Genomic DNA, 26,338 nt, shown 5'->3' on the forward strand with positions numbered 1-26,338 from the left:
CCGGCCACCTTTCCCTCTTCCCCATCAAGGCTGACTGGGCGGTGTTACCACCTGCAGTTTACAGAAGCAAAGGAGTCCCCAGCAGAAGCCTTAATTACCTTCATAAGGTTAAACTGATTTTGTTCATGGGTAAGTAAATCAGTAACATTTCCAATCAGAAGTTCACATCCCCCCACCCCATAATAATCACAGGATTAAAACTGCCTTGTGGGCAAACCACATGAAATCAGATTCTGATGAAGTGTGGTCCTGCCTCAGAGTGATTTCCCCATAAGGCTACAGTGGACTCATCTTCACCCTTCTCATTCTACAGTGCCCTCTATGCTAGATACTGTGCTGGGACTTCACACAGACTTCCTTTACCTCACAGAATCCCTTTAATCCTCACAATGGCCCTGCGAAGTAGGCATTATCCTCATTTTACAGATGAAGCAAGTGAGGTTCAGGATTGTGTTGGAATGTTCTTGAATCATCTGTCAAGTTCTGATGTGGAAGAAGACTAACACTAAATATACCACCTGATAGGGTTTGGCTCTGTGTCCCCACCCAAATTTCATCTTGAATTGTAATAATCCCCACGTGTCATGGGAGGGACCCAGTGGGAGGTAACTGAATCACGGCAATGGGTTTTTCCTGCCCTGCTCTCATGATAGTGAATAAGTCTCACAAGATCTGATGGTTTCATAAAGGGTAGTTCCCTGCACATGCCTTCTTGCCTGCCACCATGTAAGACGTGACTTTGCTCTTCCTTCATCTTCTGCCATGATTGTGGGGCCTCTCCAGCCATATGGAACTGTGAGTCCATTAAACCTCTTTCCTTTATAAATTACCCAGTCTCGGGTATGTCTTTATTAAGCAGTATGAGAACAGACTAATACAGTACCTCAGTGTTGAGAAGCAGTGGTTATACCTAAGAAGCTGAGCTGCAAAACACTCAAAATACTAATGTTGAAGAAACAAAGTGCTTTTTTTTCCTGAGCATTTTGCTCTGCTCTCCTCCAGTGAAGGAGAGGGCAACCGGCTCTTTGTTGTTCTCTGACACTTCCACCCTGCCCTGAAGTCAGGTGATCCAGTTTTGAAATGACCAGAAAGAGACTCTACTAAAAGGGCAGAACCAGCAAACAGACACAAGAAGTCTCCCAAAGAACAGGCAATGGAGTTCTGGGAGCACAAAGATGTTCTGTATCAGCTCTTCACATACAATAAAATTCCTTTTTCTCCTACATGGTGAAACTCAGCTGTGAGCTCCTCTTCTAGTTTGAAAGTCAAGTGAAACGGGGTGTTGATTCTGGACTCTACCTGGCCCTTGAGAGCTGAGGTAACAAGGCTCACAGCCCTCAAACAACTTGCAGGTAACTGAAAATGAAATGGCAACATGAAAAATCAAAGTCCAACACATGCGAGGCAGGGTCGTGGTTGTCAAGTTGCTTTCTATCTCCTGAAAATAACAAGGTGCATTTATGATCTAATGTCTTTAGAATAAGCCAGAAAGGCCTGGCCTCCCAGGAGTCTCAATCCTTGGGAGCCTGAGGTGACCCACTGAGAAACTAGCCAGGCTTAGAAAGTCCCAGCATCCATGTTCTGGGTAAATGTGTATGTGGCTTAGAGAAAGACCCATGGCATAGAGCAGTCACTGAATGGGGACTGCAGTCTGAGTCTCCTTGAGTGACTTAAATTCTATAGTTGAGGCCTCAAATTCTTGGGGGACAAACGATTATAAACAGTTTGTGCATGTGTGTCTGTATCTTTTTTAACTAAAAATGACCTTTTTGGGTTTTTTAAATTAATTACTAAAAGTAATACACAAGCACTATAAAAAAAAAAAAAAAAAGGAAGAAAGAAAGAAAAAAGTCATTCACAACCTCCCAAGGTGGAAGGTAAATGGGTGCCTGAGAAAGACCCCAAGAAAGAGGCTCAGGATTGGACTAAGGATCACAAGGATGGAGGGAGGAGTTGGCGGGATTGGTGGGGGAGGAAATGAAAGACCCGGAAGCCAACAATGGAGCTGATCTGGGTAAAAGGGAGCCATGGAAAGTTGTGAGAGGAGGGCCATGACCGCACATGGAAGGTACAGTCAGAGGAGACCTTCACACGTCTTTACAGATCAGCACCACAACGTGTGCCTAGAGTAGGGACAGTCATGGAGGCCACTACCGAGGGTCAACTTCCATATGCACTACATACAATGTATCATTTCTACTTCTCACGTCTCATCACTCCACTTTTCAGAATGAAAAAACTGAAGTTCAGTGAGGTTTCCCTGCACCTTGCTTGGGTTCATTCTGGCCACACCAGTTTGCCCACCTCCCAAGAGTTTTGCAATCCTGTTCTCATTGTTTGGAACACTACCCTCAGACCTCCGTGGGGCTCCCTCATTTCATTTCCATCTCAGGTCTGAAGAAGTTCCACTGCAAGAAAGGTATCCCTGCCTCTCTGTTTAAAACAGCTGCCCCACCCACCACCTTCGCTTTCTAGCACCCTGCCCTTTATTTAAGACAAACAGCCTTATACTCCTCTCTTCCAGCCTCTGGATCTGACTGGGATAACCTGTGGCCTTGGGTAGCGGGTAGCAATTTTCCCACCTGTCCCCAACCCCTGCCTTGTGCTGCTCCGGCCTCTATGTGGTGCTCAACTTTAACTCTGAGATCCTGGTCTTGCTTGGCCCTTACTGAACACTGCTATTGATATACGCAGTCATCACTGAAAGAAGAATGTGTGCAGAATGGTGAATGGAAACCTTGCCTTAGCTTCTATAGCCTGCGGTGCTGAATGCTGAACCTGGGCAGTGTCCTAGCATCCCTCATTCTCGGGGGTTGGCGGGGAGGGAGGCTAGAAATGGCAACTAGAGGTGACTCAAGTTCTCTCAAAGGATGCGAGGTGGACTTCTATCAGCCCAGCGTGGAGATGGCCATGCCTCACAAAGACCAGGACAGGTGTGGCACAGGACAAAGAGCCCAGGTGAGAGGGAAGGAAGGAGCCTCTCCTGGGCCCCAGTGACAATTGGCCATCAGCTCTTTTCAGGGGGAGGAAGTGGAGATGGAGGAAACAAGGAATAAAGACTTTGCACGTAAAGGGACTTTGAGCAGGTGCCCAAGAGAAACAAAGGCAGAGGGCTTCCTGCACTAGCCACCTGATGCTGAGTGGGATCCACAGGGCTGGGAGAAAAGCATGACTTCTGAAGCTGAATGTCACCCCAGACCCAGCTGGGTCAAGAGCCGACAGCCTCCTGCCTGGGGTTCATGGGGCAGGGCAGGGCTGTGGCCTCAGGCTCAGGAGAGACAGTGTGCAAAGCCTGAGTGCAGAGCCACATGGAGGGCCCTGGCATCCTCAATGAACCCTCTGTCATCTCCCTCAAGCCTTGAGTCAGGCCAAGGGGCCATCCACACTCAGTCAAGCAAGATTCCAAGGTTTGCCCCACTCTGTCCCTGGAACTCCATCTGCCTGGACCCTGTGTTTCATTCAGTGGTAACATGTGAGGGGTCTTGTCTGCCTGGAGGGGCTGTGTAGGCCTGGGTAAGCCAATCTCAGGATGAGGTATCTGAATCAAGTCTATTTTTGCAGCAGGTGGAAAATACCCATTAGCTCCCAGGGCAGGGCAGGGACTGCTCTACAGGAGTCATGCCAGGTGCCAAATGTTCTCCTCTCCAGTGCAGACCTCCAGGAGCCGACAGATGAGAACCTGCATCTGCCCAGGAGGAAGCGCAGGCTCCTTGGTGTCCCAGGATGCCCAGGGTCCTCTGTGGCATTGTCCAGGGAAATCCAAAGTATTCTGGGGAAACTGCCATGCCTGCATTTCACGCTCTCCACTCCCATTCCTGCCATGGGGCGTTTTCCTTCCATCTGATGCCCACGGGCTCCCTCAGTCCCCTGGGGATTCGATTTCATTTCTCTCAGCCTCTGAATTGTCTTGGCTTTAACCAGGGTACCACAGATGCCCGCTCAGCAGGAAGGCTGCCACATCACACGATTCACAGGCTTCTGTGTCCACTTGGAGCTGCCGACTGAATGGGAGCCTGGGGGATCAGTTCCCTAAAACATCCCTGTCCTTCCCAGCTGAGGTGGTGCTGATTGCAGCGTGAGGGCCCCTGAACCAACAGCGGTTGTTCCAGCTGTCAGGGACCATTCTGCACACAGACTGGCCTGTGTGCTGGGCCAGCCAGGTCTCCCCACAGCCGACACGTGGCCAATGATGCTTCGCTGAAGGTGTATGGGGTTCTCACCCCATATGTCTCTGTAGGGAATCGTTTCATTGCAAGACCTATTCACTGGGCCTTTGCTATATCTCAGATTAAAACTAAAAATTTAGCTGGAAGAGGCCTTTAGAAAAGTACAGAGCGTATGCCTGAGAGCGTGTGTGTGCGCATGTGGGTGCATGCGTGTGCATGTGTGTGTGTACACGCATGCGTGTGTGCGCGTGTGCATGTGTGTGTACGTGCACACGCATGCATACACAGGCACTATGGGCTACATCATTGTGTCCCCCCAAAATTTCTTTTTATTTTTTTTTGAGACGGAGTCTCACTCTGTCACCCAGGCTGGAGTGCAGCGGCACGATCTCACCTCACTGCAACCTCCACCTCCCAGGTTCAAGCGATTCTTCTGCCTCAGCCTCCAGCATAAGCTGGATTATAGGCGCCCGCAACCATGCCCGGCTTTTTTTTGTATTTTTAGTAGAGACGGGTTTCACCATGTTGGCCAGGCTGGTCTCGAACTCCTCACCTTAGGTGATCCACCTGCCTCAGCCTCCCAAAGTGCTGGGTGGCATGAGCCACTGCCCCGGTCCCCCACAAAATTCTTATATTGAAGTCCTAACCCCCATAACCTCAATGTGACTGTATTTCAAAACAGGACCTTAAAAGCGGTAATTAAGATTAAACGAGGTAATTGGGCAACCCTAAAGCAATATTTACTGGCATCCTTATAAGAGGACATCAGGACACAGACACAGACGCAGGAACATGTGAAGACACAGGCAGGAGATGGTCATCCACAGGTCAAGAAGAGAGTCTCAGAAGAGACCAACCCCGCCCACACCTGGATCCCAGACTTCCAGCTCCAGAGCTGTGAGAACAGAAATTCCTGTTGTTTAATCCACCCAGTCTATGGCACTTTGTATAGCAGCCAGCACAGACAAACACAGCATGTGGGAAGTGTTAGCTTGAACCGTGTCTGTTCATGACCAGAGATAAATCAATGTTAACTGCTTCTCCAACATGAACAAATCTTTTGGAGTCTGAGGAAGCCCTTTCCTAAGCCATCAACTCAAGGCACTCAGTAAGTAGCACCTTAGGTTTTCATTACAAAAAGAAATTTTTCTCCTTTCTACATTGGACTCCTGAGTGGGGATATTCATTTGTTTATTGGTGGGGTCGATGGGTAGTGGGAAATAAAAGGGTGGTACACAAGAAACAGGTTCCATCTGAACAAAAAAGTAAGATTTTCCATGAGCTTACTTTATTCCTAAGAAGGAGAGAAAGAAACATGAGATAGACAGAGGGAACTCTAAACCCATGTTCCAAATGCCAGCGGAAGCCTCAGAGAGGGAAGCAGCCAGAGCCTGGGCTCTGTGAAGCAAGAGCCCACTCGGTAGACAGTTCCTCCACTCTCTGCCTTCTGGGTTACATCGAGCCTCTTAGCAACTAATTGTGAGTGTCATGAAGGTTGTGTCCCATTTCAGTGAGAGCCCCACGAAACATATTTTATGATCCAAACTTTGTACATGGAAAGTTTAATATTTTCCTGCTGTTTTTAACATCGCTGAATTTTTTACTATATGATTACATTTAATAAATGTATCAGAACAAATCAGAAACAGGCATTCTTTCCCCTTTTTTAAACAAATGAGGGTAAATTCTGTTCATCTGAAGACAACAAAACATGAAATCAATCTTATCTTATTTGTTCAAGGAGACCAATTAAAAATACAGAGATTGACCCACCAACCTAGAGGCACCGTGTCTTCGGGTGGCACTAATTTTATGCCTGTGACCTCCACCGTGCCCACAGGTGCAGAACCCGTACGTGAGGGGATCTGGGAGCATGGAGAGTCACTGCAACCTGTCTTGTGACAGCTGAGATCTGGGTTGGGTCTCCTGAATTCCGGATTCTGAGTCCAGGGGAGTGATGGCAGGTTGCCCCATCCTGCCGCATGCTTTGAGGGGACCCTGTCGCTGCTGCCCTGCACTCCCATGATTTATTTGCTGGACAGAGTGGGCAGGAGGGAGTTCCTTCATGGATTCTGTCACCGAATGCATACCAAGGCTCCCTCCATCTTAGGGACTACGCTACCCATAGTGAACTATAGCCATGGCCCTGTCCTCATGGGAGAGAGAGGCATTGGCCAGGTGGACAAATAAAATAGGTAATTAAAAATCTGTGGCACACATGTAATCCCAGCACTTTGAGATGCTGAGGCAGGTGGTTCAGGAGTTTGAGAACATCCTGACCAACAACCCCGTTTCTACTAAAAATACAAAATTAGCCAGGCGTAGAGGTGCATGCCTGTAATCCCAGCTACTCAGGAGGCTGACACAGGAGAATTGCTTGAACCTGGGAGACAGAGACTGCAGTGAGCTGAGATCGCACCACTGCACTCCAGCCTGGGCAACAGAGCCAGACTCCATCTCAAAAAAAAAAAAAAAAAAAGAAAAAGAAAAAAATCCGTGGCAAATGCCAGAAAGGAAAAGATGGGGGCAGGGAGGCTCTGTAAGAAAACAAATAGCAAGAGAGACCTCCTCCAACCTGGATGCCAGAGATGGATTTCAGAGGGCTTGCTTAACTTGGAAACTTAAAGAAGGGAATTCAGCCAATCTGGGAACGGGAGGATGCTTGTTCCAGCTGAGAGAGCAGCCTGTGCAAACGCCCTGAGGCATGAAGGGGCACAGAATGTCCAGGGCCTGGAAAGAAGGCTGGGCTGGAGATGATAAGTGAGCGGGGAGGGGCCCAAAGAGAAGCCTTTGGGGGCAGACAGGGGTCAAGTCACCCGGGGCCTCAGCAGCCATCTTGGGGATTTATTTTATGTTAGGTGAAATGTAAAGTTAAAAATAAATTCTAAGCTTTGGAATCAGATGATTTGTGATTTTAAAAGATGACTCCAGCTGCTGAGTGGGACACAGACCATAGGTGGCAAGAGACAGAAAAAGAGAGAGAGAGAGAGAGAGAGAGAGAGAGAGGTGGACTAGCTGGGGGTGGGGATGGAGGCAGACAATGAAGGGCTTGCCGAGCGCTGAGAATGAAAGAGGCAGTTAGCACTGCAGCAGCCACCTACTTATTCACAGGCTGCTCACAAAACACAAGGGCAAATAAAAAACAAACAGAAGATTAAAAAATCAACAGAATCAAAACTGCAGAGGCAGCAGATATTGATATTAGCCTAATATGCCTAGAAAGAGATAATGCAAAGAAAACAATATTCCAAATGTCAATGGCCTAAAATGTTACAGAATCGTTAGTGACACAAATCCACATAGTTACCAACCTCAAATGAATCCAGACAGGAAAAATACAACCAAATTTATATTTATACATATTGTAGTGAAACCATAGGTCATGACAACAAAGAAAATATCTTAAAAGAAACAGAAAGAAAAAATAGACTGCCATGAAAAATTACTGGTAGATAGCTGATTCCTCAGCAACAAGGAAATCCAGATAAGCAAAACTTCAAAGTGTTAAGACAGAATAACTATCAACAATGAATTCTATACTGAACAATATGTAACTTTTCTACATTGAGATGAAACAGACAGATTCAGACAAAAACTACAGACCCACACTAAATGGTGTTTAGAAGAAAGTCCTCCAGAAACCAGGAAACAACTACAGAGATGCAAGAAGGAATTGTGAGCAAAGAAATTGGGAAAAGGTGGTAACTCTAAAGAAAAAATGATCCCATATAATAATAAACATGATGGCTAATTTGTGGGATTAAAAACACAGTACTGGAGTAGTGGACAACAGTAATGTAGAGGGTGGGAGCCGATGATTAGTTAAAGCAATCTAAGCTCTTCTATTATTGGGAGAAAAGAATGCTAATAATTAACTTTAGACTTTGCAAGTTAAATGTGCATGTTAAAATTGCTAGGGTGGCCACAAAATAAGCACAAGTAGAGTGAAAACCAGAAAAGGGAAAAATGGAAAAGGGAAAATAAACACCATAAAGCTGAAGGTGGTAAGTCCAAACAAGCAAAGATAAGACTCAACAAATAGAAAATAAGTGTAAGATGGAAAACATAAATTCAAATATGTCAGTGATGACAATAATTACTTGGACTAAACAGATAAAATGAGATTATCAAGGTAGATTCAATTTCGAAGATAGACAAACATTGTTTATAAGACACATAAACACAATAACACAGAAAAGTTGAAACTATAAGGATATAACAGGTAAATGCCAACCAAATGGAGGCTTTTGTCCTTATGTTAATGTTAGACAAAACACATTTTAAGGCATTGCTATTGATAAAGGGAGTCAATTACATAAAGATCAAAGACTCAATTCACTAGGAAAATATAACAATTTAAAACTTATAAACATCTAATAATGCAATGTCAAAATAATGAGACTGAAATTGATAGAATTACAAAGAGTCACTGATATGGTTTGGGTTTGCGTCCCCACCCAAATCTCATGTCCAACTGGAGCAGGGGCCTGGTGGGAATTGACTGGATCATGGGGTGGATTTCCCCCTTGTTGTTCTCACGATAATGAGTGAGTTCTCACGAGATCTGATCATTTAAAAGTGTGCGGCTCCCGCTGACTTATCTCTCTCACTCCTGCTCTGCCATGGTAAGACATAATTGCTTCCCCTTCACCTTCCGCCACAGTTGTAAGTTTCCTGAGGACACTCACCCGTGCTTCCTGTACAGCCTGTGGAACTGTGAGTTAATTAAACCTTTTTTTTTTTCCATAAATTATCCAGTCTTAGGTATTTCTTTATAGCAGTATAAAAATGGATGGATACACTGACAAATCCACTCTCAACAGTGGGAGATTTCAGCACACATCTCTCAATGATTGACAGATCAGTCAGGTCAAAACCTCAGTAAGAATAGGGCATAGTTGAAGAATGCCACTAAGAAGCTTGATCTATTGGTCACCTTTGAAACCCTGCATCCAATTGCAGAAGACATACTCCTCTGAGGCACACATGGAAACTGACCAGCCTCTAGATCACAGAACAGGCCATACAAAAAGGTCAAAAAAATTTTTTTGAAATTTTTTAAAAAATGACACGGGCCGTTTTCTCTATGACGGAATTAATTGAAAAAAATATATATATATATATGTAGAACAGTAATTATAATGATAATAACAACAAGAACTGTAATTAAAAAAAAAAAAAAGCCACTAGTGTACGGTAGTCACACTGCCTAGCCAAACAGCCTGGATTTGAATCTCAGCTCTGCCAACTCGGGAGCCGTGTGATCTTGGGCAACTTGCTTAAACTCCCAGTGTCCCATTTTTCACATACATAATATTGGGGTCAGAACAGTCCTTCTCTATAGGGTCACTGTGAGAATTTATGTTAATGAATGTAAAGAGTGAAGACAGATACTTGACATACAGTAAGAATTCTACAAATGTTGGCTATTTTTTTTTAACACCAGACATTAGAAAACTGAAAAACATAATCAACGAATTCATAGGTCAAATAAGTCACCATGGAAATTAAAATAAATTTAGAATCAATAAACTGAAAATCTTATATATCAAATCATGGTTGAGATAACCAATGCAGCATTTAAAAAGAAAATTTATCACTTTAAATGTTAATAATAGAAAAAGAAAAATGGAGAAAATAAGATAACATTCAAATTAAGATACTATAGGAGGAGCAGGAGAATAAACCCAAAGAAAGTAGAAGAAAATAAGTAATGGCCAGACATGGTGGCTCGCTCCTGTAATCCCAACATTTTGGGAGGCTGAAGCAGGAGGATGGTTTTAGCCCAGGAGTTTGAGACTAGCCTGGGCAACATAGTGAGATCCCCATTTCAACAAAAATTTTAAAAATTTGCTGGACATGATAGCACACACCTGTAATCCCAGCTCCCTGGGAGGCTGAGGTGGGGGGGTCACTTGAGCCCAAGAGCTGTGATCACGCTACTGCACTCTAGCCTGGGTGACACAGTGAAACCTTGTCTCAGAAGAAAAGAAGTAATAAAGATAAAAATCAATGAAATAGAAAAACCAGATATAGTGGAGAGGATCAACAAAGCCAAAAGTTTATTATTTGAAAAAATATACAAAATAGATCAAGTGACAAGGTGGTTGTGGGAAACAAACAATATTAGAAATGGCAAAGGGGCGTAACTACCCATACAGCAGGGGTTAAAAAGAGCAAAGGGTATCATAGACTTTATGGTTGATAAATTTTAAAAATAAAAAGAAACGGACAAATTACTAGGAAAATAAAAATTAGCAAAAATGACTCAAGAAGAAAAGAAAAGCTGAATAGCTTATAACCAGGAAAGAAACAGAACCAATCATTTCACATGTTCTTAGAAAGAAACCACAAGGTCTGTTTAGCCTTATAGTTATATTTGAAACAAATATTCAAGGAACAGATAATTCAATTCTATACAAACTCTTCTAGAGAACAGAAAAATAAGGAACACCACCAAGTCATTTAATGAGGGTGATGTAGCCTGGATATCCAAACTAGATTAAGGACACCCCTAGAAAAGAACAGCAGAGGCCAACCTCATTCATAATCACAGAGCAGAAAACCCTAAACAAATATCAGGAAACGAAATCAGCAGCTTTTTAAATACACACACATACATCATGACTGAGTTGTATATATCCTGAAACGCAAGATTTGTTAACATTAGAAAATCTGTTAATGTAAATTCACCACATTAACAGATTAAAGGGAAGAAAATGTGCAATCATCTCAATAAAATAAATGCAGAAAAATAATTTCCATAAAATGACTATATTTAAATTTTAAAACAAATCCAATAAATCCAGACATGCACAAAACTGTTTATAAATGAAGAGTAAAACAGGCTTTTCCTTAACATAATAAAGAATATCTGCACAAGTCCCACATCAAATAATATCCTTAATGGTGAAATAGTAAACACATTTCTTTTAAAGTCAAGGATAAAATACAGGTGCCTGTTATGAACCACTTCCTTTAACCACTGCATTGGAAGTTCTTGCCACTTCTATAATATAGACAAAGAAACAAATGTAAATCATTGGAAAGGAAGAAGCAAAGCTATCGTTTTTCTCAGATGATAGGACTATCTTCATAGGAAACCCAAAAGAACTACAAACAGATCGTTAGAATTAATGTAGCAATTTAACTAGGTTGTTGATTATAAGATAAACATACAAAATTAAACTCCATTTCTATACACCAGCTTTACAGTATTAGAAAATATTTTTAAAACTACCACACACATTATAATAGATATCTGCTCAGCTGCTATTTTTTGGGGAACTGTCTTAGCACCTACAGAGATGGGGCGTCCGCCGGCACGCTCATGACACGTTCATGGCTGAGTTGGAAAGGACTCTGACTCAACTGAGATGGGGATTCAGCATTTGATCTGAGAAACACCATCTCAGAGTGTGGCTGGAAAAGAGATGCTATAAATTCCATAGCAATGGACAGTCACAAATGCAGAGAAGAGCAAGAATGGGCAGACACCAAGAGGGGCAAAGGCTGAGACTATGGGTCCCGAGAGAGACCCCCTAGCATGGAGTCAGGGACTCCAGACCCCTTTCCAGTCCCTGGTTCTCATGAGAGCTAAATTCCAGAACTTTCTCTCTCTCTCTCTCTCCACCCCCCACCTCTTCCTCCTTAAGATTGATTCTTCGTTCTTGCTGGAGAAAGTTTATAATTGATCTCTTTTACTTGCATCCCAAATGATCTTAACTAAGATGATCACAAATTCAGAAGTCAACTTGTAAAACTTCATCTCCCCGCCACCAACCTTCTGGTTTCCTTGCTGGGATATGGGGTGAATCCTTCTGGATTGAACTGGCTCAAGGGAGAGTAAAATGAGAAAGTTAAACAACATACAGTGGATCCAAAATTTGGCAAATTGGCCCAGGATCTATGCCAGTTCTGTCCATTATTCTCTCATATGTCTGGCTGCTATCCATTCCTTATGAAATTTATAATCGCCTTGTTTATGCCCTTAAAAATGTTGGGCTGAGACCCTCAAAGGAATGCTGCCAAACAAAATGGATTATCCCTGGGTCATTTTAGCAATCTCTCTTTTCCTTATCAGTGATGAGGGTCAGTTTTACTGCTGGCTACTCTCCCCCTCTAATTTGCCTGACAAGATAGGACCTGCTAACCTAGGACCCTCACAAAGATGACATATGGACTTTCTCACCAGGGAGCGATTTTTTCCAGTAACCACAAATTAACATCAAAAGACAGAGGATTGTTTAAAAGCCATGGACTTATGTTAAATGAGGGTTAAGTGTAGAACATTCATTAACACGGAACCCAGAGGGCCAGGGAAGAAAGTTACCACCTGCCAAAAAAGGGGACAAGGTCCTGAATTAGGGATAATAGCCTTAGTTTGGAAGGCCTGTAGAACCTTTGCCTCTGCGTTTTAGTAGATTTGGAGAAGTAACGTCTCACTTCTGGCCTTGTTCGTCCTTCCATGGGAAAACTCTAAGGATAATAACTCCTACTCACAGGACTATTGGAGGATTAAAGGTGACAACATCTATATATGTCCCTAGTGCTTCTTCATAGCAGGGACTCAAGAGAATGTCAGGGAGTCAAAAATGCATTTTCTTTTTTTTTTTTTTCAAAAAATAAGAGCTGATTCCTCTAATCTTGGAGCAAGGTTCTTTCAAAGTTGAATCATTTATAACCACAAGGTGATTTTTATTGTGCTGTCTTTGTAAATCCCTGTAGCCAAATAGGTTGGGGTCAGCAGAATGCTCAGAAAATAACAGCAGAGGGGAGGGGAAGCCTAGGCTTTAATCCAGAGCCCCAGAACTTTGGGATTTTTCTTGAAGGCTCTCGATCCTTCCAGAAAAAGAGATCTCTGACCAATAAAATAAAAAGAAAGGGAGTTGGTCAGAAACCAGTTGATGCCCTGGAAAAATGAGACCCTTGAGCAAAGAGTTTGGCTGATAAAGTTGTCATGGTAACCACTGAGAAGGCCCTTCTACTAGGGGGCCATATTGACACTTGGACCCCAGACAGATCCTTCTTGGGAGGTTTGCCAGATCCAGCCTTGGACCCTCTGAGTATGGACCATGCTTGAACTTCTTCCACCCTACCCACAAGTCACTTGGCATTATGATGAAGCTCAGCTCAACCCTGTCCTGCCCATAAACGCAATCCCAGCCAGCTGGACTCAGCTATTCATGACCCAAGCACCAGCCAGAATTTTTCATGGTTCTGCTTCTTAAGAAATTGTATAGGCAGCAAAAGGGCCTCTGCCACATCAGATCTAAGTCAGGCTGACCTACTGGTCTGTAGTGAAATGTACATGTCTCAGGGGTTGCTGTGAGAAGCTAAGTATTTAAACAAACACCATCTATGTTACTCCAGGGAATAGTAAGTCTACAGCATCCAGGTTGGAGGGGAGACCCCCGAATGACTGTCTCTGCTCGCACCAGTCTGCTGCTTGCCTGGGGTCCACTTTGCCTGGAGGACTGTTCCAGATGAGCTTTGAGTCCCCCTGAGGGCTGGGCAGGAGCCCACTGTGCTCTTGGATTTTTCAATCTATTTTTTTTTTTTTCATAGTTCTTCTGGATCTTCCTTGGTCCCTGGCCCCTGAGTGGTCTTAGCTGTCGACATTCACAATCCCTCTGCCCTTCCTCTACAGCCCACAGAAACCAGGAGCCACATGGAACAAGCAGGAACAGAGGCTACAGGCTCCTTCAGGAGTGGAGTAAGGGCTTGAGCTGCAGCACGTGGGCTTTGCAACATCTCTTTGTGATTCCCAGAGATCTGTTTTGTTTATTTCAGGCCTTGGCTCTGTTCCAAGGGTTGGTTGATGCCAGATAAATGAGGTGGTGTTGAATGTCCCTGAGGAGTTAGTCCTGGGACAAAGTCTACTGAATAAGCAGAGGGCTCTGCCTCACATCACTTTCTGAAAAAATTTACAAACACTTGCAATTGCTTCAGCGTTCCCTATGCAATCATTAAATATAATCGCTCAGTCACTGCCCGGCTGGATTACATCTCCAAGCAGCAAAGAGCAGCTTTGCGTCTAATGTGAAAGGAGGGATCAGTACATGTTTGCTGATAACCTTATCACTGTGCTGGGTTGCAAAGCTTTTTTGAGACTTCACTGCGCTCCAATTTTGTAGATTTTTTTTTCACTCTGCTTTGGCCGTTTCTGTTCTTCTTCGTGAAATTCTGGAACGCACTGAGGAGAAACAGGGCAGCTGGGGGCAGAGATGAGAAGGCTCTCCAGTGATGTGGGAAGACATAAAGTCCTGCTGTGGAGACTGGCCCTGAGGGCACGGTGACGCAGGAGTGGCACCTTCTGGTGTTGGTTTCAAAGGAGCCAAGATGGAGGGCACAGGCCCAGGCCATGGGAATCCGGGCTCAGGTAACACAAAGGCCAGGAGACACCGCAGGAGGTCTTTGTGAAGAATGTGACTGTGCAGGGCCAAGGCCAGCAGCTGGGCTTGAGCTCCAGCTCTCCCCAGTGGAGGGGCAGTGAAGACCCTGTGGTGTGTTCAGGTCCCAGGCCTGTAGACCCCCATGCTTTGGTGTCAACAGTGGCTGAGAAGGTAGCTTTCCTCCATGGTCCAAAGCCACATCCAAGGAACCCCAATCAGGCAGCTCCCATGTGTGTCTAATGGGTCCTGGTGGCAGAGGGGGAGAAGGTAAAGAAGGGAAAGAGTTCAGATCTTTCAGTGTGATCTGTTACTACCTCCAGCAAAAGGGAAGGGAAGGAGAATCAAGTTTTATTGAATATCTACCATGTTCTGAGCCTTAAGAGAGAAGGAAACTGAGGCTCCCAGTGGTAAAGTCCAAGATCACAGAGCCCTGACCATGAGATTCCAACCACACCAAAGCCAGCAGCTCCCCTTCCATGACAAGGGACCTGTCCCATCTCTCAGAATGCCCCCTCTCCAGAAATGCAAGATCCAGGGCTGTTTCCCCTATTATTCTCTCAGAGGAGTTTAGAAATTCAATCTAGGTTTGCTTAAATATGGAGAAAACAGGCAATGTGAAAGTAGAACTAAATATCAACAGTCTGAAGAACTTGGTTGACCCCACCCAAACCTTAAAGCAAGAAAGTGGGAAACGAAGCGAAGCTGCCAGGCCTGCCTCACGTGACTAATCAGAGCCAGCAGAGTTCGGCTCTCAGGCAGCATTCCCACAAGGGCAGGTGAAGGGTTTTCATCACGTTCAAATGAGGCCAGTTTGATTCTCCCCTTACACGCGAAGATTAGAGACTGAAATGCAGAACATGTGTAAGCATGAAGCACTGGCCACTGGGAATGTCACAGCTGCATGCCAAGAGCAGAGCTCTGCCAACTCCTGTTCCAGCCTCTCCTCGACTCACCAAAGGGGATTGGGGTGAGTAATTTAACCAAATTCCACCTCACTTCTCTCAGCTGTACAACAGGGGGAAATAGCAGGAAATCTCAGAAAGACTAATAGGAAAAGAAGGGTCTGGTGGTTGACTGGTCCTGGTGGTTGACTTCCACCACCATGGGAAGGTCCACTCCAACTAACGCTAACCACTGGGCAGCTCGGCAAGGCATGTCTGCAGATACCCGGAAACTGAGGCTTGGGAAGTGAGGACCTACCCAAATTCACATAGTTGGAAAGTTACAAGTTAGAGCCAAACTGTGCTCATCCCATTAAGGAGGACTCTGCAATTTTCTGAAGCAGAGAGGGCAGAAGCCAGCACAACTCAATTTGCATATGGCAGAGTGGTTTGGAGCATGAGCTTTGGACATAGTCTCTGGGTTTAAGACATGGCTCTCAACTTCATACGGAGTGGGCAAAAGCTGAAACTATTCCCCTTGAGAACCAGAACAAGACAAGGATGCCACTTTCACCACTCATATTCAGCATAGTACTGGAAATCCTAGCCAGGGCAATCAGGCAAGAGAAAGAAATAAAAGGCATCCAAATAGAAAGGGCAGAAGTCAAATTATCTCTGTTTGCAGATGACATAATTCTCGATATATAAAACCTTATAATATCTACCCAAAAGCTCTTAGAGCTGATAAACAACTTCAGCAAAGTTTCAGGATAGAAAATTGATGTACAAAAATCAGTAGCTTCTATACACCAGCAACGTCCAAACTGAGAGCCAAATCAGAAAGGCAATTCTATTCACAATTGCCACAAAAAGAATAAAATACCTAGGAATACAGCTAACCAGGAAGGTGAAAGATCTCTACAATGAGAATGACAAAACACTGCTCAAAGAAATCAGAGATGACACAAACAATTGGAAAAACATCCCATGCTAATGGACTGAGATAATTGATAGTGTTAAAATGGCCATATTGCCCAAAGCAATTTACAGATTCAATGCTATTCCTATCAAACTACCAATGACATTCTTCACAGAATTAGAAAAAACAAAACTATTTTAAAATTCATACAGAACCAAAAAGAGCCTGAATAGCTAAGGCAATCTTAAGCCAAATGAACAAAGCTGAAGGCATCACATTATTTAACTTCAAATGATAATACAAGGCTACAGTAACCAAAGCAGCATGGTACTGCTACAAAAACAGACACATAGACCAATGGAACAGAATAGAGAGCCCAGAAATAAGGCCACACACCTCTGATCACCTGATCTTCGACGACAATGACAAAAACAAGCAATGAGGAAAAGACTCTCTATTCAATAAATGGTGCTGAAATAACTGGCTAGCCAAATGCAGAAGATTGGAACTGGACCCGTTCCTTACAGCATATACAAAAATTAACTCAAGATGGATTAAAGATTTAAATATAAAACCTAAAACTATAAAAACCCTGGAAGATAACTTAGGAAATACCATTCTGGACATAGGCCTTGGCACAGATTTCATGACAAAGATGCCAAAGCAATTGCAAAAAACAAAAAAATTGACCAATGAGACCTAATTACATGAAAGAGCATTTGCACAGCAAAAGAAACTATCAACAGAGTAAACGGACAACCTACAGAATGGGAGAAAATATTTGCCAACTACGCATCCAACAGAGGTCTAATATCCAGAAGGAACTTAAACAATTAACAAGTAAAAACCAAACGATTCTGTTAAAAAGTAGGCAAAGGACATGAACAGACACTTTTTGAAGGAGACATACATGCGGCTAACAAGCATATGAAAAAATGCTCAACATCACTAATCATTAGAGAAATGCAAATTAAAATCACAATGAGATACCATCTCACACCAGTCAGAATGGCTATTGTTAAAAAGTCAAAAAAATAACAAGACATTGGCAAGGTTGCAGAGAAAAGGGAACACTTACACACCGCTGGTGGGAATGTAAATTGGTTCAGCCACTGTGAAAAGCAGTTTGGTAATTTATCAATGAACTTAACACAGAATTACCATTGGACCTAGACATCTCATTATTGGTTGTACGCCCAAAGAAATATAAATCATTCTACCATTAAGACACATGCACGCGTGTGTTCATGGCAGCACTACTTACAATAGCAAAGACATAAAATCAGCCTAAATGCCCATCAATAATAGACTGGATAAAGAAAATGTGGTACAGATACACCATGGAATTCTACACTGCCATAAAAAGGAATGAGATCGTGTCCTTTGAAGCAACAAGGATGGAGCTGGAGGCCATTATCCTAAGCGAACTAACACAGAAATAGAAAACCAAATACTGCATTCTCACTTCCAAGTGGAAGCTAAACATTGAGTACACACAGACAGAAAGAAGGGAACAACAGACACTGGGGTCTCCTTGAGCATGGAGGGTAGGAGGAGGGTGAGGATAAAAAACTACCTATTGAGTACTACGCTATTACCTGGGTGAAAAAATTAGCTGTACATCAAACCCCCATAACACACAATTAACCTATATGACAAACCTGCAAATGTAACCCTGCAAAAGAATAAAAGTTTAAAAAAAAAAAAAAAAAAGCATGAGGCCTGGCGCCGTGGCTCATGCCTCTAATCCCAGCACTTTGGGAGGCTGAGGCGGGTGGATCACTTGTGGTCAGGAATTCAAGAGTAGCCTGGCCAATATAGTGAAACCCTGTCTCTACTATAAACACAAAAATTAGCTGGGTGTGGTGGTACGTGCCACCTACTTGGGAGGCTGAGCCAGGAGAATCGCCTGAGCCTGGGAAGTGGAGGTTGAGGTGAGCCAAGATCATGCCACTGCACTCCAGCCTAGGCAACAGTTTCAAAAACAAACAAACAAAAAAATGCATGGCTCTGCCACTTTTTAGCACTTAAACTTTGGCAAATTATTTAATCTTTCTGGCCTCAGTTTCCTTCCTGTGTAAAGTAAGACTAATAATAGTATTCACTTAATTTGAGAATTAGTTAAGTTACTCCATGTAAAGCACTACTAAAGGTATCTACACATATAGGATGTGCTTATGACTGTTAACAAAACAAATAAAATGCAAAGAGACCCTGCAGCCACAGGCCAGGACATACCTGGGTCCAGGGCCCTAAATATGCTGTGTCTGCTATGGCAAAAAGCTGCCTTTTTATCAGCACAGAGAATCCGTAGGAAGGTCAGGTTTGGGGTATCAGAAGCACTAAGCCCTATGGAGTTTAGTACCTCATCTTTAGGAGGTAAGGATTTCCTAACACTAAGAGGCTTGTAAAGCTGCAATAGGACCTGTGTGAAAATGCAAAGAGTAAGGGGGTCTCATTCACTCAGTGACTTCTGCTCATTCCATACAGCAAAGCTGAACTGAGCCTGTTTGGGGAGCTTCCCCAAGTGCTCCGGGGGTGGCTTCCCACTCTCCTCCTCTGGACGTAGCTTCACCATATCAACATGGGCTCTAGGGTCAGCTAAATCAGCCTTCAAAACCCCTGGTGGGATTTGGGTCCACCCAACTGCTCTGAGCCTCAATTTTCTCTTTTTCCTTCCTTCCTTCCTTTCCTTCCTTCCTTCCTTCTTTCCTTCCTTCCTTCCCTCCCTCCCTTCCTTCCCTTTCCCTTCCTTCCTTCCTCCCTCCCTCCCTCCCTTCCCTTTCCCTCCCTCCCTTCCTTCCTTCCCTCCCTCCCTCCCTTCCCTTTCCCTTCCTTCCCTTTTTCTTTTTCTTTCTTTCCCTTCCTTCCTTCTTTTTCTCTCTTTCCCTTCCTTCCTTCTTTTTCTATTTTCTCTTTCTTTCTTTTCATTCCTTCCTTCCTTTTCTTTTCCTTCTTTCCTTCTTTTTCTTTCTTTCTTCTTTCTTTTCCTTCTTTTTCTCTTTTCTTTCTTCTTTTCCTTCCTCCCTTCCCTTCCCTCCTTCCTTCCTTCCTTCCTTCCCTTCTTTCTCTTTCTCTCTCTCTCTCTCTCTCCCTCCCTCTCTCTCCCTCCCTCCCTCTCTCTCTCTCTCTCTCTGTCTTCTTTCTTTTCCTTCCTTCCTTCTTTTATGTTTTCAGGGTCATACTCTGTCACCCAGGCTGGAGTCCAGTGGCGTGATCTTGGCTCACTGCAACCTCCACCTCTAGGGTTCAAGCAATTCTTGTGCCTCAGCCTCCCAAGTAGCCAGGATTACACCACCATGCCCAGCTAATTTTTGTATTTTTTTTTTTTTTTTAGTAGAGATGGTGTTTCACCATGTTGACTGGTCTTGAACTCCTGACCCCAAGTGATCCACCTGCCTCAGTCTCCCAAAGTGCTGGGATTACAGGTGTGAGCCATGGGGCCTGGCCACATCAGTTTTCTCACCTATAAATTGAAGATAACCAAAGTAGCCACCTCATAGGATTATGATTTGGTTCCTAACCATTTAAAATTGTAATATCCTCTTGAGGAATAGTCCCCTTGGTCATTATGAAATGATGTTACTTATTCTGGGCAATATTCTTTGCTCTGAAATCAACTTTGTCTGATATTAACATAGTCCAGCTTTCTTTTGACTAGCATTAACATGGTGCATCTTTTCCCATCCATTTATTTTTAACCTACTTATACTTTTCTATTTGAAGTGGGTTTTTTGTAGGCATATAATTTGGTCTTGTTTTTTTATCCAGTCTGACAATTTCTGCCTTTGAATTCAGATATTTACATTTTAAGTGTTTATTAATATAGTCAGGTTTAAATATACCATTTTGCTATTTGTTTTCTATCTGAACAATCTTTTCATTCTTCCATACTTCTTCTTTTCCTACCTTATACATCTTTAATTTATCACAGTCTACTTTCAAATAATAGCAAATGACTTCACATATAGTCTAAGGACCTTACAATAGTGTCCTTTCTTTTCTCCTCTCCTGGCCTTTATGCTATTGTCATGCATTCTATTTTTACGGATGTTATAAATCTCACACTACATTGTTATTATTTTTGTCTAAGCAGTCAGTTATCTTTTAAAGATATTTAAGTACTAAAAACATCATGTATTTATCCATATAGTTACTACTTTTGGTGCTTTTCATGCCTTTGTATAAATCTATATTTCTATCTGGTATCATTTTCCTTCTGCCTAAAGAATTTTATTTAATATTTTTTATGATAAAGATCTGTTGGTGATAAATTCTCTCAAGTTTTGCAAGTCTGAAAATATCTTTTTTATACCTTTGCTTTGGAAACATAATTTTGTTGCATGTAGAATTTTAGATTGATTTTCTTCTCTTTCAGTACTTTAAAGATGCCATTCTACTGTCTCCTTACTTGTCTTGTTTCTAACGAGAAATCTGTTGTCATCCTTATCTTGGTTCTTTTACACATAATGATACAGGAGATAGAAATAAATTATTTAGGCAGATAGTGAGGGCAAATGAGTCCTCAGCAGAACTTCCCTTCTAACAAAAAGCAGCCCCAGAAATAATTTTTTTCTAACGAAGAGCAGCCTGAAAGATGGTGCTGCAAACATAGATAAGGAAGCTGGCAGCTTGCACGGGGATGTCGGCAGCTGTCCAGTGACGTCCAGTGTCTTGCAAACTGTTTAGCATACATATATTGTCCATTTTTTGATTGTTTCAGTCAGGAGAGTATATCTGCTGCCTGTTGCTGCATCTTGATCAGAAGTCTGCTAATGCTGAAACCTCAGGACCTTGCAATTCCATGCACAGTGTACATACAGTACGGTGCTCCTCACATTACCTGGCTTCCTGGGAACATGTACCTAGTACACTGTTCTGCATATAAAGAAAATTTAGCAATACTTAGCAATGATTCTTAATCAGCAGTCATTGGGGCTATGAGGTGCTTGCATGAATATGAATTATGAAAATTCCAACCAGTATTGTTCATTTAATGATCATATTGTGGACAATTTTTCTTTCTTGTGTAAAATCTCATTTCTCCCAGGTTTTATGCACAAAAAGGAACAGATTATACCACAAAGGTAAAGATAGTTAGAAAAATTAGAACTCAGAAACAAAGGAATTAAAAGACTAAAATATGATTTAATTCCAAAGTTTCCCTTCTTTTTGTACTCTGCATGCATCTACCTCACTGCTAAGAATGTTCTTTAAGTAACAGAATATTACTCTTGCAATATTCAATCCAAAGAAAGCACAATTGCCAAGGTTCCTGTAGAAATAGCTAGTTTGAGACTTTCTCGTGATTTCCTAACACAGAGTGATAATGTTATTAAAATTGACCACCAAGTGTTATGGAAACATCAATTTGTGGAGAGAAAGAATCCTGGAATCCAAAGGTTTCCACAGAGCAGTTCAAGAGCAACAGTGCTGGGACCATGAATTCTCAGTGAGGCCAAATGTGAGGGGCTGCTGTGTGCACTCATTCCTCCCAGATCCAAGATAAACCAAGCAGTTAGAAAGAACTGACCACTTTCTGTGTCAATGCTCAGGAGACATTTGAAGGCCTTTATCTCTTTCCCACTTTCAAATACAAATCTTAAGTCTCAAGGGCCAAATTAATAACATTCCACTGAAAACTAAATTATCATATTTTGGTCTCAACAGAAGCCAGATTTTGGTTTCTAGCAGGGCTGGAAAATCTATTCCCCGGAAACTCCAGCTTCTTTTGATCACCACAGACACACTCTGATGACCTGCAGCTCTCAACTATATATAGCAAGACCCTTTCTGTTTGATCAGTGAGTCTGGGCTGTGTTTTGCAAACAATAGGCTACAACACATGAGCAGGTCATGAAATCAATTTACTGTATCATGACTCGCTTTTTAAAAAATGACACAAAATAAGAAAATATGAGAGCACCTCACAATAGTAAGGACAGTACTGTTTCATAAAATTTCTTTCTTCAGTTTCACATATGTGTGTTTGTAAACACTGGGTTGTAAAGATTTGTAAAGGAAAGCACACCATTTACTTCAGGTTAAGGTCAAAAGAATTGGAAAACCACTGGTCTAGAAACTAATCAAGCATTCTGGGTTCAGCTGCTGGTGGGAGTGGAAATTGGTTTAACCTGTACTGACAATACCACTCATCATTTAACTCAGGGGTATCCAACTTTTTGGCTTCCCTAGGCTACACTGGAAGAAGAAGAATTGTCTTGGGCCACACATAAAACACACAAACACTAATGATAGCTGACGAGCTAATTTTTAAAATTGCAAAAAAAGTCTCAAATGTTTTAAGAAAGTTTATGAATTTGTATTGGGCCACATTCAAAGCCATACTGGGCTACATAAGGCCTGAGGGCCACAGGCTTGATTTGGTTGGAAATCCAAATCAAGTTGGTTGGACAGGCTTGATTTACTTTTTTATTTTATTTTTTTCTTATACTTTAAGTTCTAGGGTACATGTGCACAACATGCACGTTTGTTACATAGGTATACATGTGCCATGTTGGTGTGCTGTACCCATTAACTCGTCATTTACATTAGGTGTATCTCCTAATGCTATCCCTCCCCACTCCCCCCACCCCATGACAGGCTCCGGTGTGTGATGTTCCCCTTCCTGTGTCGAAGTGTTCTCATTGTTCAATTGCCACCTATGAGTGAGAACACGTGGTGTTTGGTTTTTTGTCCTTGTGATAGTTTGCTGAAAATGATGGTTTGCAGCTTCATTCATGTCCCTACAAAGGACATGAACTCATCCTTTTTTATGGCTGCATAGTATTCCATGGTGTATATGTGCCACATTTTTTCAATCCAGTCTATCATTGATGGACATTTGGGTTGGTTCCAAGTCTTTGCTATTGTGAATAGTGCCACAATAAACCTATGTGTGCATGTGTCTTTATAGCAGCATGATTTATAATCCTTTGGGTATATACCCTGTAATGGGATGGCTGGGTCAAATGGTATTTCTAGTTCTAAATCCATGAGGAATCACCACACTGTCTTCCAAAATGGTTGAACTAGTTTACAGTCCCACCAACAGTGTAAAAGTGTTCTTATTTCTCCACATCCTCTCCAGCACCTGTTGTTTCCTGACTTTTTAATGATTGCCATTCTAACTGGTGTGAGATGGTATCTCATTGTGGTTTTGATTTGCATTTCTCTGATGGCCAGTGATGATGAGCATTTTTTCATATGTCTGTTGGCTGCATACATATCTTCTTTTGAGAAGTGTCTGTTCATATCCTTCATCCACTTTTTGATGGGGTTGTTTTTTTCTTGTAAATTTGTTTGAGTTCTTTGTAGATTCTGGATAGTAGCCCTTTGTCAGATAAGTATTGCAAAAATTTTCTCCCATTCTGTAGGTTGTCTGTTCACTCTGATGGTAGTTTCTTTTGCTGTGCCAAAGCTCTTTAGTTTAATTAGATCCCATTTGTCAATTTTGGCTTTTGTTGCCATTGCTTTTGGTGTTTCAGACATGAAGAGCTTGCCCATGCCTATGTCCTGAATGGTATTGCCTAGGTTTTCTTCTAGGCTTTTTATGGTTTTAGGTCTAACATTTAAGTCTTTAATCCATCTTGAATTAATTTTTGTATAAGGTGTAAGGAAGGGATCCAGTTTCAGCTTTCTACATATGGCTAGCCAGTTTTCCCAGCACCATTTATTAAATAGGGAATCCTTTCCCCATTTCTTGTTTTTGTCAATTTTGTCAAAGATCAAATAGTTGTAGATGTGTGGTATTATTTCTGAGGGCTCTGTTCTGTTCCATTGGTCTATATCTCTGTTTTGGTACCAGTACCATGCTGTTTTGATTACTGTAGCCTTGTAATATAGTTTGAGGTCAGGTAGCGTGATGCCTCTAGCTTTGTTCTTTTGGGTTAGGATTGTCTTGGCCATGTGGGCTCTTTTTTGATTACATATGAACTTTAAAGTAGTTTTTTCCAATTCTGTGAAGAAAGTCATTGGTAGTTTGATGGGGATGGCATTGAATCTATAAATTACCTTGGGCAGTATGGCCATTTTCACGATATTGATTCTTCCTATCCATGAACATGGAATGTTTTTCCATTTGTTTGTGTCCTCTTTTATTTCACTGAGCAGTGGTTTGTAGTTCTCCTTGAAGAGGTCCTTTACATCCCTCGTAAGTTGGATTCCTAGGTATTTTATTCTCTTTGAAGCAACTGTGAATGGGAGTTCACTCATGATTTGGCTCTTTGTTTGTCTGCTATTGGTGTATAAGAATGCTTGTGATTTTTGCACATGGATTTTGTATCCTGCCTCTCAGACCACAGTGCAATCAAACTAGAACTCAGGATTAAGAAACTCACTCAAAACCGCTCAACTACATGGAAACTGAACAACCCGCTCCTGAATGACTACTGGGTACGTAACAAAATGAAGGCAGAAATAAAGATGTTCTTTGGAACCAATGAGAACAAAGATACAACATACCAGAATCTCTGGGACACATTTAAAGCAGTGTGTAGAGGGAAATTTATAGCACTAAATGCCCACAAGAGAAAGCAGGAAAGATCTAAAATTGACACCCTAACATCAGAATTAAAAGAACTAGAGAAGCAAGAGCAAACACATTCAAAAGCTAGCAGAAGGCAAGAAATAACTAAGATCAGGCAGAACTGAAGCAGATAGAGACACAAAAAAACCCTTCAAAAAAATCAGTGAATCCAGGAGCTGGTTTTTTGAAAAGATAAACAAAATTGATTGACTGCTAGCAAGACTAAAAAAGAAAAAGAGAGAGGAGAATCAAATAGACACAATCAAAATGATAAAGGGGATATCACCACCGACCCCACAGAAATACAAATTACCATCAGAGACCACTAGAAACACCTCTATGCAAATAAACTAGAAAATCTAGAAGAAATGGATGAATTCCTGGACACATACACCCTCCCAAGACTAAACTAGGAAGAAGTTGAATCCCTGAATAGACCAATAACAGCCTCTGAAATTGAGGCAATAATTAATAGTCTACCAACCAAAAAAAGTCGAGGACCAGACAGATTCACAGCCGAATTCTACCAGAGGTACAAGGAGGAGTTGGTATCATTCCTTCTGAAACTATTCCAATGAATAGAAAAAGAAGGAATCCTCACTAACTCATTTTATGAGGCCAGCATCATCCTGATACCAAAGCCTGGCAGAGACACAACAAAAAAACATAATTTTAGACCAATATCCCTGATGAACATCAATGTGAAAATCCTCAATAAAATACTGGCAAACCGAATCCAGCAGCACATCAAAAAGCTTATCCACCATGATCAAGTGGGCCTCATCCCTGGGATGCAAGGCTGGTTCAACGTATGCAAATCAATAAATGTAATCCAGCATATAAACAGAACCAAAGACAAAAACCACATGATTATCTCAATAGATGCAGAAAAGGCCTTCGACAAAATTCAACAGCCCTTCACGCTAAAAACTCTCAATAAATTAGGTATTGATGGGACGTATCTCAAAATCATAAGAGCTATTTATGACAAACCCACAGCCAATATCATACTGAATGGGCAAAAACTGGAAGCATTCCCTTTGAAAACTGGCACAAGATAAGGATGCCCTCTCTCACTACTCCTATTCAACATAGTGTTGGAAGTTCTGGCCAGGGCAATCAGGCAGAAGAAAGAAATAAAGGGTATTCAATTAGGAAAAGAGAAAGTCAAATTGTCCCTGTTTGCAGATGACATGGTGGTATATTTAGAAAACCCCATCATCTCAGCCCAAAATCTCCTTAAGCTGATAAGCAACTTCAGCAAAGTCTCAGGATACAAAATCAAGGCTTGATTTAAATACTTCATTCCCAAAAAGCAATCCCAGGTATGCACAAAAATAAGTTAGGTACCAAGGTACTAGAATGTTTTCTATAGTGTTGTTTATAATAGTGGAACAATCTGACATAAGCTGAGGAATTGATTGAATGCATTATGGTACACCTACAAGATA

At 42.2% G+C, this 26,338-nt stretch overlaps 1 protein-coding gene across 1 annotated transcript in view; it reads right to left on the bottom strand.

Moving 5' to 3' along the window:
• Positions 1 to 26,338, bottom strand: part of ACOXL (acyl-CoA oxidase like) — a 365,308-nt gene that overhangs the window by 162,088 nt on the left and 176,882 nt on the right. Inside the window, 1 exon segment of the mRNA XM_025353945.1 lies at positions 5,593 to 5,602. Within this exon segment, the coding sequence (XP_025209730.1) occupies positions 5,593 to 5,602 (10 nt within the window).

This window comes from Theropithecus gelada, chromosome 13, assembly GCF_003255815.1.
Source record: "Theropithecus gelada isolate Dixy chromosome 13, Tgel_1.0, whole genome shotgun sequence".
Classification (NCBI taxonomy): domain Eukaryota; kingdom Metazoa; phylum Chordata; class Mammalia; order Primates; family Cercopithecidae; genus Theropithecus; species Theropithecus gelada.